Source organism: Bison bison, unplaced genomic scaffold, assembly GCF_000754665.1.
Source record: "Bison bison bison isolate TAMUID 2011002044 unplaced genomic scaffold, Bison_UMD1.0 scf7180017864063, whole genome shotgun sequence".
Classification (NCBI taxonomy): Eukaryota; Metazoa; Chordata; class Mammalia; order Artiodactyla; family Bovidae; genus Bison; species Bison bison.
The window spans coordinates 8,651,048-8,668,739 of NW_011494635.1; the positions used below are offsets into that span (position 1 = coordinate 8,651,048).

Genomic DNA, 17,692 nt, shown 5'->3' on the forward strand with positions numbered 1-17,692 from the left:
TTTGTCTCTGTCCCTTGGGTTTCTATAAATATTCAACTCATTGGCCTTTGGAATAATTGATTGGTTTAACCATTCCTAGGAACCCAAAGTTCTGGCAAGTGCTCTCATTTGTCTTCCACCCAACATTAGCCCTGCTTTCCAAGGAAGCTACTCTGAAGAAGCTCCCCCATTCCCTGTAGGTCCAGGCTGTGGGTCACGAGGTTCAATGGGTATCTCACCCACTTCCCAACCTGATCCTTCCTACAGAGGCTGCCTAGCAAAGGCCCCTTGGCTTCTGAAACTGGTCTTTAGGTGAAGGACAGTATGCATAACCAACAAGGCTTGTTTAAAGCGCCCTCTTATAGACTCACAGACTTAGAAGCTTATGGTTGCTGGGGGGAAGGGATAGGTAGGGACTTTGGGAAGGTCATGTACACACTGCTATATTTAAAATAGATAAACAACCAAGGCCTATTGTATAGCACATGGAACTCTGCTCAAAGTTACAGAACATTGTTAATAACACAACTAATAATTATAGAACATATGGTAATAACATAAGTAATACCCCAATACAAAATGTTTTTGGTGTTAAAAAAGAAAATAAATAACATTAAAAATTAAATAAATAAAACACCTTCTTATAAATGTTGAAGGAAAAGCATTTTCCTTCTAACATTTTTTCTTTTCAATCTAAAAGTCACCTCTCCAAATATCAGTCTTAAAATAGCCCTAACCAGACTCCTTGAACAGATACAGCCACTTATCTGTACAGCTGTGACATTCTGATATAGTAAGAAATATATGTTTGATCTTCATCCCCAGTTCCTGGCTCAGAGCTTCTAAAACCCTGTAACTTCCTGAGTGATAGGGGTGAGAGGAACATCTTTCATTATAATATTTGGTTTGTCACCTGATTCTGGCATGGGTTTCAGAGTTTCAACCTGGAAAGGTTGGTGAATTCATATTCAGGAAGAGTGATGTAACCCCACACTCACGGGAACTCTTGTGCTTGGAAACCTTCCAGACATGCCCTGTATACCTCTTCATCTAACTGTTCATTTATATCCTCCTTAATCAAACAGAAATAGTAAGTTTAAAATATTTTTAATAAATAAGATAAATAAAAGGCACCTCTCAAGTCTTTCTGGACTTCACCAACTTCTTCACATGGTGTTTATTGGTGTTTATTAGTAAAGAGTAATGAAAGGGCCCATCCGTCTCAAGGCGAAGAAGTACTTGGGAACCCCTGATTGGTCCTGCCAGGAGAGAAAGGCTCCCATATTTGGAAAGCAGCAGGAATGCACCTCCCCCTGCAGCTCCTACATAGCTGGGCAGGTCCAGGAGTATGTGCAGAAGGTGCACAAGAGGACAGGGTGCCCGTGGCTCCAGAGGTGCATCAGAGAGACCCTAAGGTATGTGGGGAGCAGAGTTTATGTGTGATAACCATTTCTGTGGCCAGGGCTGTTTATTTTTAATACCACTACAAACCATGCAGTGATTTCTTGACTCTCACCTCCTGGGATGGGTCCCAAGTCTGGGGACACTTGAGAGAAGATTCAAACATCACTGGGGTTCCTGTCTATGTTTTGGTGCTATAATAAAATGCTAGCTTAAGGGTTGGCTGGTTAGGATTTTCTTTTGTTTTTAAGCCCTTGCCTCTGAAGACTCATTTATTTCTCAAGGTCTCTATGCTTTTATTTTTTAATTTGATGCATGCATAATTTATGCCATTATTCTTATTTAAGGCTTCTCCTACCAAGGGGTATGGGCTGATGAAATAGGTTTAGGAGATTAATGAATGTTTTCTTCACACTTGGATCCCTTTGGAGAAAGCTTGTCTGAGCTCACTGTGATTGGTGGGCAATGATGAGTGGGATGCTGGAAGGCTGAGTGCTCAGGCTGCTGCCTGGCACACTCATGCCCACCCTGGGACAGTGACTAGGTGATGTCTGCATGTAAAGAGAGGTCAGCAAAGGCCTCTTTGCAGGAGTCCAGAGAAGCGTGGATGTGCATGCAGTTAGGTTGCATCTTGCCTATTTTTCTGCATAAGAACCTGTGTCACACTAGAGTTGAACATTTCAAACAAAGAAGTACTAATCATTTTAAGGAATACTGCAGGGAGGGTATATTAGGGCCTAAGCAAGATAAACTTTTCAACCTCCTTCAGCTCTGGCACTGGTGAACTCAGGAAATCTTCTAGAAGACGGTCTAAGCAGGCTCTGCTATTGTAACTCTCTGTGTATTCCTGATCCACATGGACAAAGGTCCAGGTGCTGAATGCCCTGAATATTTGACCTTAAGAGATGGAGTTCCACAATAGCTATTGTAGTTTCAGGAACTAGTTGTGACTAACTACCAGACTGGGGGCCTTAAGGGGGAGGGATATTTCCTGAGGTCATCAGCAGTCTTTCAGATGTCCTGGGGCCAGCCTGACTCTTGGTGCTTCCCCAAGCCCTCTTGTCCTTCCTCTTATTTCATTTCCTCTGAAATTCTTCATAGGCCCTGCTGTTCACTTAACTGAGGGGCCATCGGAGCTGCTATTCACTTAACCTCATGCCCAGTAACTCAAAAGCACCATCCTCTTCAGCAGCTCAAAAGGGTAATGGGACATGGTCCTTGGGTACCTGGGAAAAGCATCACAGGGCTGGATTCAAATCCGCCCTCCATTCCCTGCTGTTGTGTGGCCTCGGGCAAATTACTTAACTTCTGAAACCCAATACAACTTTTATAAAGTGAGGATAATAACATACCTACCCCATGTGAGAATTAAGTTAGGCAATGTCAGCAGCTGGCATGGTACATGCAATAAGAAGCTGGTTGAGGGAAGAGGGTGGGACCCCACTCTCCCCAGGGTGTGATTAGAAAAGATATCCATGAATAATCAAATTGCCTGTTGCAACTTCTGATCTGTCTGAGAAAACCAAGATCACTATCCTGAATGGTGTAATTCCAGGCCAGAGCAAGAAACTTGGTTTTGACTTAACCCTATGCAGACCAAGACTGGGAAAACAGTTATGTTTCAGGAAAAACCTAAAGGGTGCAAGAATGACATTCCTCCCAAAGAATCTTCTACACACAGGAGGGGACATGGAGACTCAGAACTCCACTGAGGAAGTTAACTGCTCCAGCCTTTTCTGTTGCAGATCCCGACACAATGAGGAAACATCTGGGTGGATGCTGGTTGGCCATTGTATGTATCCTGCTCTTTAGCCAACTCTGCTCAGTCAAGGCGAGAGGCATAAAGCACAGAATCAAGTGGAACCGGAAGGTCTTGCCAAGTACCTCCCAGGTCACGGAGGCCCGCACTGCGGAAATCCGCCCAGGGGCCTTCATCAAGCAAGGCCGAAAGCTGGATATCGACTTTGGAGTGGAGGGCAATAGGTACTATGAGGCCAACTATTGGCAGTTTCCTGACGGCATCCATTACAACGGCTGCTCCAAGGCCAATGTCACCAAGGAAAAGTTTATCACCAGCTGCATTAATGCCACCCAGGCAGCGAATCAAGAGGAACTGTCCCGTGAGAAACAAGACAACAAGCTTTACCAGCGGGTCCTGTGGCAGCTGATCAGGGAGCTCTGCTCCACCAAGCACTGTGACTTTTGGTTGGAAAGGGGAGCAGGACTTAGGGTCACTCTGGACCAGCCCATGATGCTCTGCCTGCTGGTTTTCATTTGGTTTATTGTGAAATAAGCTTGCAGGCAGGTTGGCAGCCACAGAGATCAATAGGCAAGCAAACCATAAGCAAGTTATTTCAGTTCTTCTCCTCTAACCCCAAACCCCACGTGTTCTGAAGGTACCAAAGAGCAGTGATTGATTCTTCAGTGCTTTAAATAGCACTCCCAAGTATTCACTCAGGTGCTTGATTATATTTGATAAATGTGTGGGTATCAGTCCTCTCCAGGCTGTACCTAAAGTTGGCTTGTTCATCATTGCATTCTCAACTCTGGTGTAGCATCTGGCCCACCATATTATGCAATAAATGTTTGGTAAGCAGATAAAAGAATGTGCCAGGGACCATACCAAGCACTTCATAATGCTTCCTGACAACTCTCTAAGGTAGGTGTAATAGGTGTTATTCTCTTGGTATAGATGAGAAAATTGAGGCTCCAAGAAGTAAAACAGAAAGTATCAGCCATAATTCAACCCTGGCTTATCTAACCCAGATTTCCTGCTCTGTACGGTTATACTTTTGGAAATACGAAATTACTGATGCTGATGGCCATGTTTTTGATAATTTATTACATGGAAGTTAATTAATTAAATTAAAGTAAGGTATAATAAAGGAAATTAAGCTAAAATATAAATAAAATCTAGACAAATGTCCATATTGCCTAGTAAGGAAGTATTACCATCTTGATTCCTGGAGTAGTGTAGATCTATGGCACAAAGATGTTTTTTCACAAGAAGTATAAGTATTTGCTACTTGCATCTCTGAAGTAGTTAACGTATTTAAGAAACTATTTCTAAATGATGAATTTCCTTTCTAATGTTCCTCCAACCCTGTGTGCATGTTTTTAGGTATACATGCATACAAGCATCTTTAAATATATCCTCTTTATACAGGTGCTCCATACAATCTCCGGTCATTCTTTTACTGCCACTTTGGTGAGGGGCCATCATTTCCATGAACCACTTACAGCTTCAAAAACACAATTCCTCAGTAGAAAGGTTAAAAATAAAGTGTATCTTTAAGAAGATCAAGTAATGAATTCATACATGCCATAATTAGGAATTATCATTAGTTAAACTACATTTATATTACAAAATATCAATACAGTTTAAATAAAAATAATGAATCTAATACTCTAAAAGATGCCCCCAGAGGCTTTCTGAGGATATGCTCAGAGTACCCAGCCCCCACCCTCAGGAGTTGTTGAAACACATTTGGTGATAAAAGTTGCTGAATATTATCAATTGGTGAAAAAATGTGCATTGTCAGGCAATTTTATCCAAAGTATTCTAAAATGTGACTGTTGATAATGGTACCTCTTGTTCTGATCTCCACTGCTAATCAGTGTTCTTCTCAAGGATACAGTTGGAAGGTTTTTGCATAGAGAGTCAGTGGAGGACTTGGAGGCCAGACAGCCCAGTGGAGCACCTTCCCCTGGGTGTGAGGGATACCTGCCTCCCTGCCCTGACAGCACAGGGAGCTCCTATGCAGGAGTTCCTGAGGAACTCCCACCTCTGTGGCTTTCACGCTGATGGCACTATGCTCATCTTCCACAGTCCTGGTGAGTTCTAGATCAGAAACTAAGACTAAAGTCCAGAACACATACAGGTTATTTCCTACATGTCACTATTTTAATAATAACAATAGCAATAACAACAAAGTACCTATAGGCTGATGTTAAAATTTCAAGTCCCGGCTCTCCTGAGTTTAATTATAAGGGCACACACAGCCTCGTAAGTAAAATGACTTCACTTCTTATGTGAAAACACTCAGCCGTGATGTAGTACGTTTTCTATAATTCCTGTCTTTCCTCATTTCATTAATAGTTCCAGAAACCAGATTTAAGTGGGTGTGTAGTAGATTGGTATATAGTGATTTAAATGTCAAATTTATTATTGGAACTTTAAATTGATTCCATATGTATTTGAACATCCTTGCTCATGTTTATGAATTATGAGATCCAGTCAAGGCTTTGTGAGTCTAGTTTTTCACTTTAGCAAAGGTCGGTCAAGTGCCTACTATGTATAAGACATTGTGAAGGATTTCTGAATTATTCTTGATGGAGTCATTTTAAAAGTGAATAATTTCACCAACCATTGATTTCTTGTCCCTTCTAAGCATTCATTTTAAAAATATGTTTATTGTAAAAATGACACTAAAATTACAACAGAAATCCAAAACCAAACATTGCCCACAGTTCCAGGATCTGATTGTCAGTGTTCTCATTTTGCCCTATAACCTCCTAGTCCTTACCATTTGCATATACAAATGTACATATTTGCAATGATAATTTAAGTGATCATTTATATTCTAAATTTTTGCTCAACTTTGTTCTATGCTTTTTTCATTTTTCTATGATTTCGGGGTTTTTGCCTCCTGCTGCCTTCCCCAACCCACTCTCCTTCCTGCCTGAGATGTAGCCTCCATGCTTTCATTGTACTCATATAGAGAGTTATTTGTTTGATTGCTTTTTAAAAATACTGTAATCATAGAACTCGCATTTATTCTTCTGCAATTTGTCTCACTGTGTTATCACCTTCACCCTAGTGCAACAGCCACCTAGTTAGTTAACTTGTCCTTTAGGATGTGGCATGATATTCTATACCATGGACCAGACCCTGATTGATTTAATCGTTTCCTTGTTGATGGACCTTCATTCGGTTTTTTGCCACTGCAAACAATAAACATCAATGTACAGACAACTTTGCAATCTGTTACTTTTATTTCTGTGGAGTAGATTTATACATGCAACATTTCCAGAACAAAGCTATGTATAATTTAAATTTTTCTAGACATGACTAGATTATGTTCCTAAATAGCTGGAGCAATTCTCATGCTACCCCCTGCAGTATACTGTGCTAACTTTAAAAGTCTCTATGTCATTTAAGTTACAGCAACTGCCTTTTCTCCAAATGGTGCTTGAGCATCTTTTCTACTTTGCACACAATGCACCTAAATCTTCCCAACTAATTTCTGAGCATAAAGACTATTTGAAAATTGTAAAACTGTTAGCAGTTTCCATCCTACACCTAGTCCGCGGCCCAAAACATCTGGAAAGCCAGAGTGTGTGGGGCTTCTGCTCAGAGGGTGGTTTGTTTGCACAACTCCACACTCCCTAACTGGCAGAAGAAGCACAGTGTGATGTTTGGTCTTGGCCTTTTTATTGATCTTCAGTAAAATAGGAAATAAAAGTATCTGCATCCCAGCAAGAATGCTCTCCAGGTCGTAAAAATCAAAAGAAGCAGAAATCAAACATGCAGTGTAAACAGCCCATGCTTCTCCTTTCCTCTGAGCTGTCTGGGCAGACGATCAGCATCTTCCCGGAGCCCTCACACCCCACCTGGCTTAGGATATGACTGGCAGTGTTGAGAAACCCCACCCTCTGGTCCTAACGAGGTATGTCCCAGGTAGTGGCCATGAGTTTGTCTTGAGTTGCCCCTACTCTCTACCTCAAGCTTTCTGATAACAAGCGACTGACTTTGGGAAGTGGACCCCTGGCCTTAACTCTGCACTTCCAGTTTGGTCACATCTTTCATCTCTGTCTTTTCTGCATGTGCTGTATATGGCTGGACAAGGATGCTCTAAGATACTAATACCCACATGTTGCTATGTGGCACACTCTGGAGTCTGCCAGGGTCTCAACTTGAAATGCTGACAGTGGGGCCCACGTGCCTATATGCGGGTAGTGATAACACATGGGCAGACTACATATGCCAGGCGAGTAATCAAGAAAACTTACACAGATGTGGCATGATGGCTTTTTTGTTTCCCCAACTGAAAGCTCAGGTGCTGCTCAATTGAAGAGCAGACCTCTGATAATCCTAGCTCAGGTCAGTGGCTGCATGTCCACTTTTTCTGCCAGAAGGCCATGCAGTCAGGCACAGCAGAGGGCTTGTCCTTATCTTATCCTCACTGTCCATAGAAGTCCCTGTTTCAGTTGGGCACCCAGCCTCACAGGTAGAAGAGAAGGGAGCCAGACTCCTATACTACTGGGAAAAACAGACACCTGCAACATGTAAATAAGATGATATATCTTTGACATCTCTTAGCCAATCCCATCAAAAACCTGCTCCAGAAAAACAGACTCAGCTGTTTCCCTTGGCCAATGGGAGCCTTCACCTGTACCCATGAGAGGCCTCAGACTGATCACCCTACTCCCAAAAGGATCTTCCTGGCAGCTGCATCCAGGCCAAAGCTGACCACCCAGAAAAAGGTTATCCTCCAATACCTGAATGTTCCTGAATCCCCAAGATGCTTCCATCTGAATTTCTTATCTTCATTCATCCACTCAACCCCCACCCACCCCTCCCTGATCTTCCCTTGGAATTTCCACATCTTTTTGTAGGAAAGCATTGCCTTCTTAAACAATACAAATTGTTTTAACTCCCATAGGCTTGGCCTTAAATTGTACAGGGAAGTTGGCAGAAGGCCAGAAAGGAACTCGAGGAAGCTGGAAACAAATCAGGATCAGAGGACCTAACACAGCTGGTGTCCCTGAATAGATGGAGGTGTGAGGGTGAAAGATTTGGGGCGGGGGCAGGGGAACTGCTGTTAGCTAAAAATTGTGACTTGCCATCTGCCTCTACAAGGATTAACTCTCTAGCGGCTGCAGTCGTTGATCTTCAACACACACTGAAAGGAGTTCAGGAGGGAGACCAGGAATGAGGCACTCTACGCTCTGGGAGAAACTGGCAGAACAGGCCTTCAAATAGTTAGATATTTTTGGAAGATTTTATGAGCCCCAATTCTTCCATCTCCTCATATCTAGAAAAGCTCTAAAATCATTAATGGTGACATCTGTTCCTCATGACTAGCAGCAAACTTCTGCCAAGACATGTGCTTGACGGCATACATTCACCAGTTCACCTATATACCGGCCTCCCCCTCTGTGTCTTTGGAGCAGTTCCTCAGAGCTCTCTGCGATGCTGTCTCCTGGGCTGTAGTCCTCATTTTGCCCTAAATAAAACTTAACTCACAACTTTCATGTTAAACATTTTTTTTTCAGTCGATACTATCCACAGGAAGAATTACTCGCTTAAGGCTCATCAGAGGTGACATCAGCATCCAACAAGGCTCTAGGCTCAATCAACAAGGTTCAACATCAAGGAAAGAGATGTTCAAGGACTAAGCAGAGGGAAGGGATCCAGGGAAGGGTCCTGGTTAGGCAGGACCTGTAGTTGTGTTCTCCTTGAACATTTGAATTTCTCCTTGAATTTCTAAATCCATAATTCGGGTTTCTAATTTTTTTAACTGGCTGTTTTGACTCAAGTTTACTTGCCACTCAAGAACAAAATGATAGAGCTTTATAACATCTGCAGTGCTGTGATTTATAAGAAATATGTTATTAAAAGATAAACTGAAGTATGTTTAAAATTTTGAGTTTATTTGAGCAAAAATCAATTTGAATCAGGCAGTATCCAAGCTAGCAGATAGAAAGGAGCTCCAAAGACTGGTACAAAATGGAAGACTTTTATATTTTTTTATTTTTTAATATACAAAATTTTTATACAGTGACTTGTTTAGTCGCTAGGTTGTGTCCAACTGTTTGCGACCATATGGACTGTAGCCTATCAGGCTCCTCGGTCCATAGGATTTCCCAGGCAAGAATACTGGAGTGGGTTGCCATTTCCTTCTCCATGGAAGGCTTCTATAGACAGAAGTGGGGTAGAAAAAGGAAGTAACCAGCAAAGAATGGACTGTTTGTGGCAAGGCTGCCTTTCTTTAAGGGACAGCAGGGGCCTAACAGGCAGATTATATTACTAGTGATTACTAGGTAATTCGTGGTGCTTCCCTGATAGCTCAGTTGGTGAAGAAACCACCTGCAATGCTGGAGACCCTGGTTCAATTCCTGGGCCAGGAAGATCTTCTGGAGAAGGGATAGGCTACCCACTCCAGTATTCTTGGGCTTCCCTGGTTACTCAGCTGGTAAAGAATCCACCTGCAATGTGGGAGACCTAGGTTCGATCCCTGGGGTGGGAAGATACCCTGGAGAAGGGAAAAGCTATCCACTCCAGAATTCTGGCCTGGAGAATTCCATGGACTGTATAGTCCATGGGGTCGCAAAGAGTCAGACGTGACTGAGCGACTTTCACTTCATTTCACCAAGTAATTCCAGATTGACTGGCTTAAGATTCCACTCTGGGGAGAGGTTGAAATTGTAATCAATTTAGGTATTAAATCTCAATTTAGTGACACATGCTTAGTACATTTGGGGCCTGTTGCCTCTTTTGTATCAATATATTTAGTCATTTTCTGGTCATTCAGATGACCAAATACTTTTCTCATATATATTTGGTCTTCATCCATGGTTACTCGTTCACAGATCCCTAAAACATTGGAACTTCCTAAGTGACTAGAAAAATTTCCAATGGGATTAGAACAATTTTGTCATAATACTTGGTCCTTTCCCCTAGTTCCTAAAATCACTTGAGAGCCACAAAGGTGTCTTGATATTAATGACAAGTGCCTTTCTACAACTACTGGATTTATATTAATGTAGTGACTTTTGGAGAGCATCCAAGGATGGGGACTGGTTGCCAGGGGGAACAACCATGAATTAAGGTTTGGAGGTTTCAGTCCCAACCCCTAATTTCTGGGGAGAGGAGGGCGCTGGAGGTTGAATTAATGACCAAATGCCAGTGATTTAATCAACATACCCTATGTAATGAATCCTCCATAAAAACCCCCAAGGATGGGTTTGGAGCTTCCCAGTAGTGAGCATGTGGAGATGTAAAGACTGTGATGCACTTAGAGGGGCATGAACACTCCACACCCTTCCCCATCCCTTGTCCTACACATCTCTTCCATCTGGCTGTTTTTGAGTCATATTGTTTTGTAATAAACTGTTAATCTAGCAAGTAAAATGTTTTTCTGAGTTCTGTGAGCCATTTTGTTGTTTTTCAGTTGCTAAGACATGTCTAACTCTGCAACCCCATGGACTGCAGCACACCAGGTTTCCCTGTACTTCACTATCTCCTGGAGTTTGTTCGAATTCATGTCCATTGAGTCGGTGATGCTCTCTAACTATCTCATCCTCTGATGCCCATCCTCCTCTGCCCTCAGTCTTTCCCAGCATCAGGGTCTTTTCCAATGAGCCAGCTCTTCGCATCAGGTGGCCAAAGTATTGGAGCTTTAGCTTCAGCGTTAGTCCTTCCAATGAATATTCAGGGTTGATTTCTTTTAAGATTGACATATTTGATCTCCTTGCTGTCCAACAGACTCTCAGAGTCTTCTCCAGCACCACAATTCAAAAGCATCAGTTCTTCAGCACTCAGCCTTTATGGTCCAACTCTCACATCCATACATGACTACTGGAAAAGCCATAGCTTTGACTATACAGACCTTTGTTGGCAAAGTGATGTATTTGCTTTTTAATATCATGAGCCACTTAGGTAAATAAGTTGAGTTCAAGGAGTAGGTCTTTGGAAACTCAGATCTATTGTTGGTCAGTCAGAAGCACAGATGACATCCTGGACTTGGGACTGGTATCTGAAATGAGGGTGGAGAGCAGGCAGTCTTATAGGATGAACCCTTAACCTGTGGGATCTGACACGATATCCAGGCAGATACTGTCAAAATTCAGCTGAATTATGTCCAAAACACCCAGTTGGTGTTGGAGAATTGCTCAGATGTGTGGGGATATCCAACCCATGCACCAGCACACACACATTGGAACTGGTTCCAGAACCCTTTTAGCATCTTGTAAAACTCATTTTATCTATCCTTCTTTGTGCCCAAACCAAACATCATCATCACTTCTGCTCCCCTGAAGAAAAATAAAATAGAGATGAGCAAGAGGCAAAGAGTCAGTAGGTTTCCCTCAGATTTTGGCCTACATAGCACAGCCAAAGTGGAGAGAGCACCCCCCACCCCACTCACACTTAATGGGCTTTTCTGGGCTTATTGTCATCAGAGCAGGTTCTAAAATGTCCCATCCGGAATTTCAATCTTAGTGTGGTCAGTGAACTGCTCACTCTCAGCTAAGAGACTGACCTGTACAGATGGAGTCTCCATAAGCCCAGCAGCCAGACTCTCTCTCAGGACAGAACCTGACCCTGTCTGTGGAGTTCCCACATCTATATTTCAAGGCCGTTGGCCCTCTGCCTTAGCAGATGGCTTTTACTTAGAATTACAGGTAATTTTCCTCTGGGCACTAGCTCAGCTCCTAAATTATATTCGCCATTTTAGCTAATGTCCTTTCATGCCTTATCTTGGGCATGCCTTCCTTCAACAAACATTTGTTGAGTTACTACTATGTGTCGGTCCACTCTGTGCTAGAGCTATAATGGTGGGCAAGTAAGGCAATATCCCTGCTATTGTGTCTTTACTTTCTGGTGGCACAAGCACATACATGTACAACCACAGATAAACTGCTAGGCCAGCTCTCTGGGAGTTGGGTAAATGGGTTGTACCATTTACCAATAGTGACCTGGTGTTCTGTGCCCTGGTCTTAATTTATGAAGATGACTGAGTGACAACAGCAAGAAGTCAATGTCATGGATCACAATTCCCCTAGAAATGAGAGATACACCTCGCCAGCACCAAAGGGTCACAGAACAAACACCAAACTGGTTAGGAAGCAGAAGCAAGAGCAAAGGGAGAGCCCAAGTCAGAAACTTTGATTGGGGTTTCCTCAGGAAGGGCAAAACAGGATACAGTAAACAGCTTAGGATTGGCTAGCCTGAGTAATTTCAGTGGACTTTGAGCTTATATTGTTGCTCTCTAGTTTTGTGGTTCCCAACTCTTTAAAGTAGGAATGTGCAGGTCTGATAGAGAGAAGGCTCCACTTCTCTCAGCTAAGCCTTTGCTATCTTAAAAATTGGCTGGTCCTGAGAGGGCAGTTTTTCCCAAGCCAGAAAAGTATTTTTAGGATATCAAAACATCAAAATATGCAGAATTTTTCAAAAACATGATTAGTATACCTGGCTAGTCTCAAACTTGCAGCTGACTGTGGAGGGAGAAGAGATGTGCATAGTCATTTGTGACTGGTTCCAGGACAACTAATTTAAATTTATAAACTTTACACATATTAATTCATTCCATAGGCAATTTTGTAACCCTCTCAAGTCAGAGATGAAGTCACTTTAAGTTGAAGGCTGTAGATGATTGAGGATTGCCTTCTAGATCTCTCTCCTCACATGCAGATGGACCCCCAGTGGTACGTGGGCTTGGGAAGAGCTGGTCCAGAGCAGAAGAGAGATGGCACCTGGGCCTCCACTGGAGTTTAGGATCAGTTAGCAATAAATCTTTACTGACTCTCTATCACATGCCTGACCATCCCCAGGGCTCTGCAGATACCACAGTGAAATAATTGCCACTGCTGCCTTCCAGGTCTCAGTCTGTTGAGGAAGTGGGTAATGACTGAGCAGTATGGGAAAGTTCTGTCTACCCATGGGCACTAGCAAGAAAGGTTTCCAGAGAGGGCAAGTCTGAAAAGATGAATGGGTATACCTAGGTGAAGAAGATAGGGAAGTGCAGTATTATCACAAAAAACAAATCAAAACCACCAAGGTACATTCAAGGAGTTGCAAAGTTGTTCAGTTCAATACAGATGTGGAGGCATGTGGTGAACAGTGATGCCATAAGGCTAGAAAACGAGAAGGGCAAGACCGACAATGTTCCTTCATTCTGTTGGTCCTACAGGGCAGCACTTTCTTAAGCTTTACTGGGAATTTTGGTAAAATGCAGGCTCTGCTTCATCAAGTTTGGGTGGGTGGGCTCAAAATTCTGCAGCTGTAGCAGATCCCAGTGAGGCAACACCACTGGTCCATGGACTATGCTTTGAGAAGAGTGTAGGTAAGGGCAAGCAGTGAAGAGTATTAGGAATACTGTATCAAGCCTGAATACTGCCTCAGGCTTCCATTTAGAAATATGACTCTAGTTGCTGGGCAGGGAATGGGCTGCAGGCAACCAGAACTGCAAAGGGAAAAGATTAAGTCTGGCACATGGTGAGTCTGGGGTGTTCCATCTTGAACCTGCCTGTCCTCCCCTGTCTCATTCCCTTGTCCTCACCACCTGCCTTGCATGTCTCTCCTCCCAGGGTAAATGCCAACCCCCAGAAATGTTCTCACTCTAGTACATCTTCTCATGTATCTGGATGCCAGTCTAAACAAGATTCAGGCAACTTTATGCCTTCTGTCACTCAGTCTTATTATACTACAGAGTCATTTAATTTAGGGGTAGAGTTTATTTCACTAGTTTTAAAAATAGCTGTCCCCAGAGGGTGGTCATTTATTCTTTCTAATTAATCTTTACTGAATTCTATGGGGGAAACCTGTGCTATAATGAGATTCCCAAAATCTTAGGATATATTGCTTTGAAATGTTCACAGTCACAGTGATGGGGAAACTTCATAGGCTCAAAGGGGCTAGGGAGGCTGCTATGGAGGCTTAAAGTAGAGCAGATTAGCTGCTCCTGGGGAGATTAGAGATGAGATTTAGGTAGAGGTCATGAGAAAGTAAGACAATGGAGCACGGAAGGGTGCTCCTACTAAGAAGAAAGAGCATGCCCAATGACTTACAGGGCTAGAAAGTGGTGACAAGGGCACCACAGACAGCTTGGTTTAACTCTAAGAGGGGAGCGGCTAGAAATGAAAGAGGATGATCACTAGAAAACAGGACATAACCTTATGTGCAGACCAAAAGAAGAGCAGCTAAGCTGCCAGACAACTGGACTCCACCCACTGGCCAATCTGTTAGGAAACAAACATTTACTGAGCTACTCCTGTGTGCTTGGCCTTGGGGCTACAGTAATAGAGACCACAGTTAGCTTAGCATAGGTCAATATTGGAAACAGATTTAAACAATGAATATGGCTAATCAATTTCACATGAGTAAAGGGGAACTGGGTATTAAAATTGAGGGTTAATATTTTTGCTGAGATCTGAAGGATTTTTTTAAAAATATATTTTTATTCATTTATTTGGCTATGTCAGGTCTTCATTGTGACACACGGGATTTTTTTTAGTTGCGGCACTCAAACCCTTAGCTGTAGCACGAGGAATCTAGTTCCCTGACCAGGGATCAAACTTGTGCCCCGCTGGCATTAGGAGTGCAGAGTCCTAGCCACTGGACCACCAGGGAAGTTCTGAGACCCAAGATTAAGTGGGAGTATGTGTGTGCTAAGTTGCTTCAGTTGTGTCTGATTCTTTGTGACCCTATGAACTGCAGCCTGCCAGGTTTCTCTGCCCATGGAGTTCACCAGGTAAGAATACTAGAGTAGGTTAACATGCCCTCCTCCAGGGGATCTTCCTAACCCAGAGATTGAACCTGATCTGATCTCTTACATCTCCTGCATTGGCATGTGGGTTCTTTACCACTAGCACCACCTGGGAAGCACATCAAAACCCACTCCCAGCTTTCTTACCCTGCTGCTGAGAGTGAAAAATTGTTCAACCACTTTGATAAACTGCTGGGAAGTTTCTAATAGTTCAACATATTGACCCAGCAATTCCACACCTAGGTATATATATACAAGAGAAATGAAAACATATGTCCTCAAAAAACACTTGCATATTTCAAATGTCAATAGCAGCTCTCTTCAGAATAGCCCATAGCCCAAACCTGGAGGAAACTTAAATGTCCATCAACAAGTGAGTGGACAATCACATAAAAACTAGGGCAGATGTCTGAGGGGGAAGATACTTTTGTTTAGCAAAAGAATATACATCTATCTAAGCACTTTTATGCACCGGAGAAGGAAATGGTAACCCACTCCAGTGTTCTTGCCTGGAGAATCCCAGGGACGGGGGAGCCTGGTGGGCTGCCATCTATGGGGTTGCACAGAGTCGGACACGACTGAACTGACTTAGCAGCAAGCACTGAAAAATATAAGAGTAGCTTCAACTTCTAATTATGGAGATCCTACAGGAAAGAGGTGATTTATCACCTCATCTTGAGTGGGTGTTAAAGGTAATGAAGATACAGCTATTAGTTCCGGACTCTACTGTCTCATTTGGCCCAAATTTGCAAGGCCCAAGTGCTTGGAGGTGGGGAATGAGATGTGCAATAGACTGAATGCGTGTGTCTCCCCAAACTTCATATGTCAAAATCCTACCCTCCCTAATGTGATAATATTAGGAAGTGGAGCCTTTGAGAGATGAATGGGTTATAAAGGCTTCACCCTAACAAAGGAATGAGTGAGTGAGTGAGGGAGTAAGTGAAAGTCGCTCAGTCATGTCCAAGTCTTGCAACCCCATGGACTTATACAGTCCATGGAATTCTCCAGGCCAGAATACTGGAGTGGGTAGCCTTTCCCTTCTCCAGGGGATCTTCCCAACCCAGGGATCAAATCCAGGTCTCTTGCACTGCAGGTGGATTCTTTACCAACTGAGCTGTCAGGAAAGGGAGTGAATGGAGGGGAAGGGAGAGGGCTTCCCTTACAAAGGAGGCCCCTGAGAACTCCTTCCTTCCTCCTTTGTGTGAGGATACAGAGGGAAGACAGCTGTCTAAAAACCAGGAATTGCCTCTGACACCAGCAGACACCAAATCTCCCAATGCCTTTATCCTGGATTTCTCAGACTCAGAACTCTGAGAAGTAAAGTTGTGTTGTTTATAAACTGCCTAGTCTATGGCACTTTGCTTTAGCTGCACAAACCAAGACAAGAAACAGTAGGATCTCTGGGCGTGTGTGGGAGTGTTGGTCTGCTGGGCAATTCCTATGTATGCCAGCAAAGATTCTGTTTATGGCCTCAGGTTCCTGGATTGGGGTGCTTATCCTGAGGGCTTCCAACATGAGATCATCCATGTGTACATGGCCCTACCTCAAGCATGGAATTCTCCCTGGTTGCACTCCCCCCATTTATGTCTATCACTTCAAAACTAGCAACACTGTGAATCCACAAAGATTTCCTGTATCTCACTGAAATGTCTTTGACACATCTCTACAGATCAGACCTCACTGTCTTATTTTACTGACATTTCCTTCTTCTTCCATGTATTCCCAAGTCAGATATGGATTCCTCAGCGATAAGAGTTGACGTTTCTGCTCCTTTTGTGTCCCACACAGCACCTAGCACAGAACTGAGTGCATCAGTTGAATGAGTGAATGAGTGAATTATGCTGTCTTGCCCCTGGAAACCCAGTTTCCTACTTCCTACTACTCCCACACCCACTTAGGAGAGTCTGTCATATCTTAAAAGAACTTTGTATATCTCTGTCAGCGTCATAGCAACAATATATGTAAGTGGCTCAAAGATATACAGGATGAATTTCTTTGCTTTCCCACTCACACAAAAGTTCAGGTACTCAAGAGTTTACCTGCACCACACACACACAAAAGACAAAGTACAAAATTGTTGAAAAAGGATATGGCAGGTTTTTAAGAACATTCTTCAGGTGTATCAGAAACAATCCATGTTGTAAACACTTCAGATTCTTTAAGGAAAGCAGAATGAAGTGATATCTACAATCTGTTTTGGATCTAACAAAGAATGGTAGATTCTTTGTTTTTAAAGGTCCTTCAAATCTATTCAAATCCCTTTAAGAGCATTCTGCCTTGCACAGAAGAAGGTCACGGTACCTCAACAAAGTGCACAAGGTCCTTCACGACATGGTCCTTTTTTGTTCTCTAAGCTCACCTTCCGTAACCCATGCTTTACAACACAACCATATTGCCCAGCCCTCTTAAGCCCTCTACTACCCTCTGCAGAATTCCTACTCACATCTCAGAACCACCTCAGATAAGACCTGTCTTAAGATTCTGGGTAAGATAACCAAACTCCTTGTGGTTTTGTGGTTTTGTCAATTATTTATTGACATGTGTATCTCTAATAGCAGAGTGTGAGTGTCTCCAAATCCAATGATAAGTTTTGATAACCTTGCGTTCCTCTACACAACTGCTGACCCAATCTTGTCAGATATCTGCAGGGACTAGAACCCTCACAGTGGGGTCCTAAATGCCTCTCTACATGTCTGTCTCAGGAATTTCACCTCCCCTGAATCTCTTTCCTTCCACCATCCCTTTGTCTTGAAAGCACCAGAATTTTTGTTGTTGTTCAGTCACTCAGTTGTGTCTGACTCTTTGTGACCCCATGAACTGCA

The 17,692-nt window shown here is 43.0% G+C and overlaps 1 protein-coding gene across 1 annotated transcript; it reads left to right on the forward strand.

Annotated features, from left to right (window-relative positions):
• The first annotated feature begins 1,305 nt into the window (after nt 1-1,305).
• Nucleotides 1,306-6,352, forward strand: PRND (prion protein 2 (dublet)). Its single transcript, XM_010836427.1, has 2 exons — nt 1,306-1,394; nt 3,126-6,352. Exon 2 carries the CDS (start codon nt 3,137-3,139, stop codon nt 3,671-3,673), a length of 537 nt encoding a protein of 178 aa, XP_010834729.1. The 5' UTR covers nt 1,306-1,394; nt 3,126-3,136; the 3' UTR covers nt 3,674-6,352.
• Nucleotides 6,353-17,692: the final 11,340 nt, after the last annotated feature.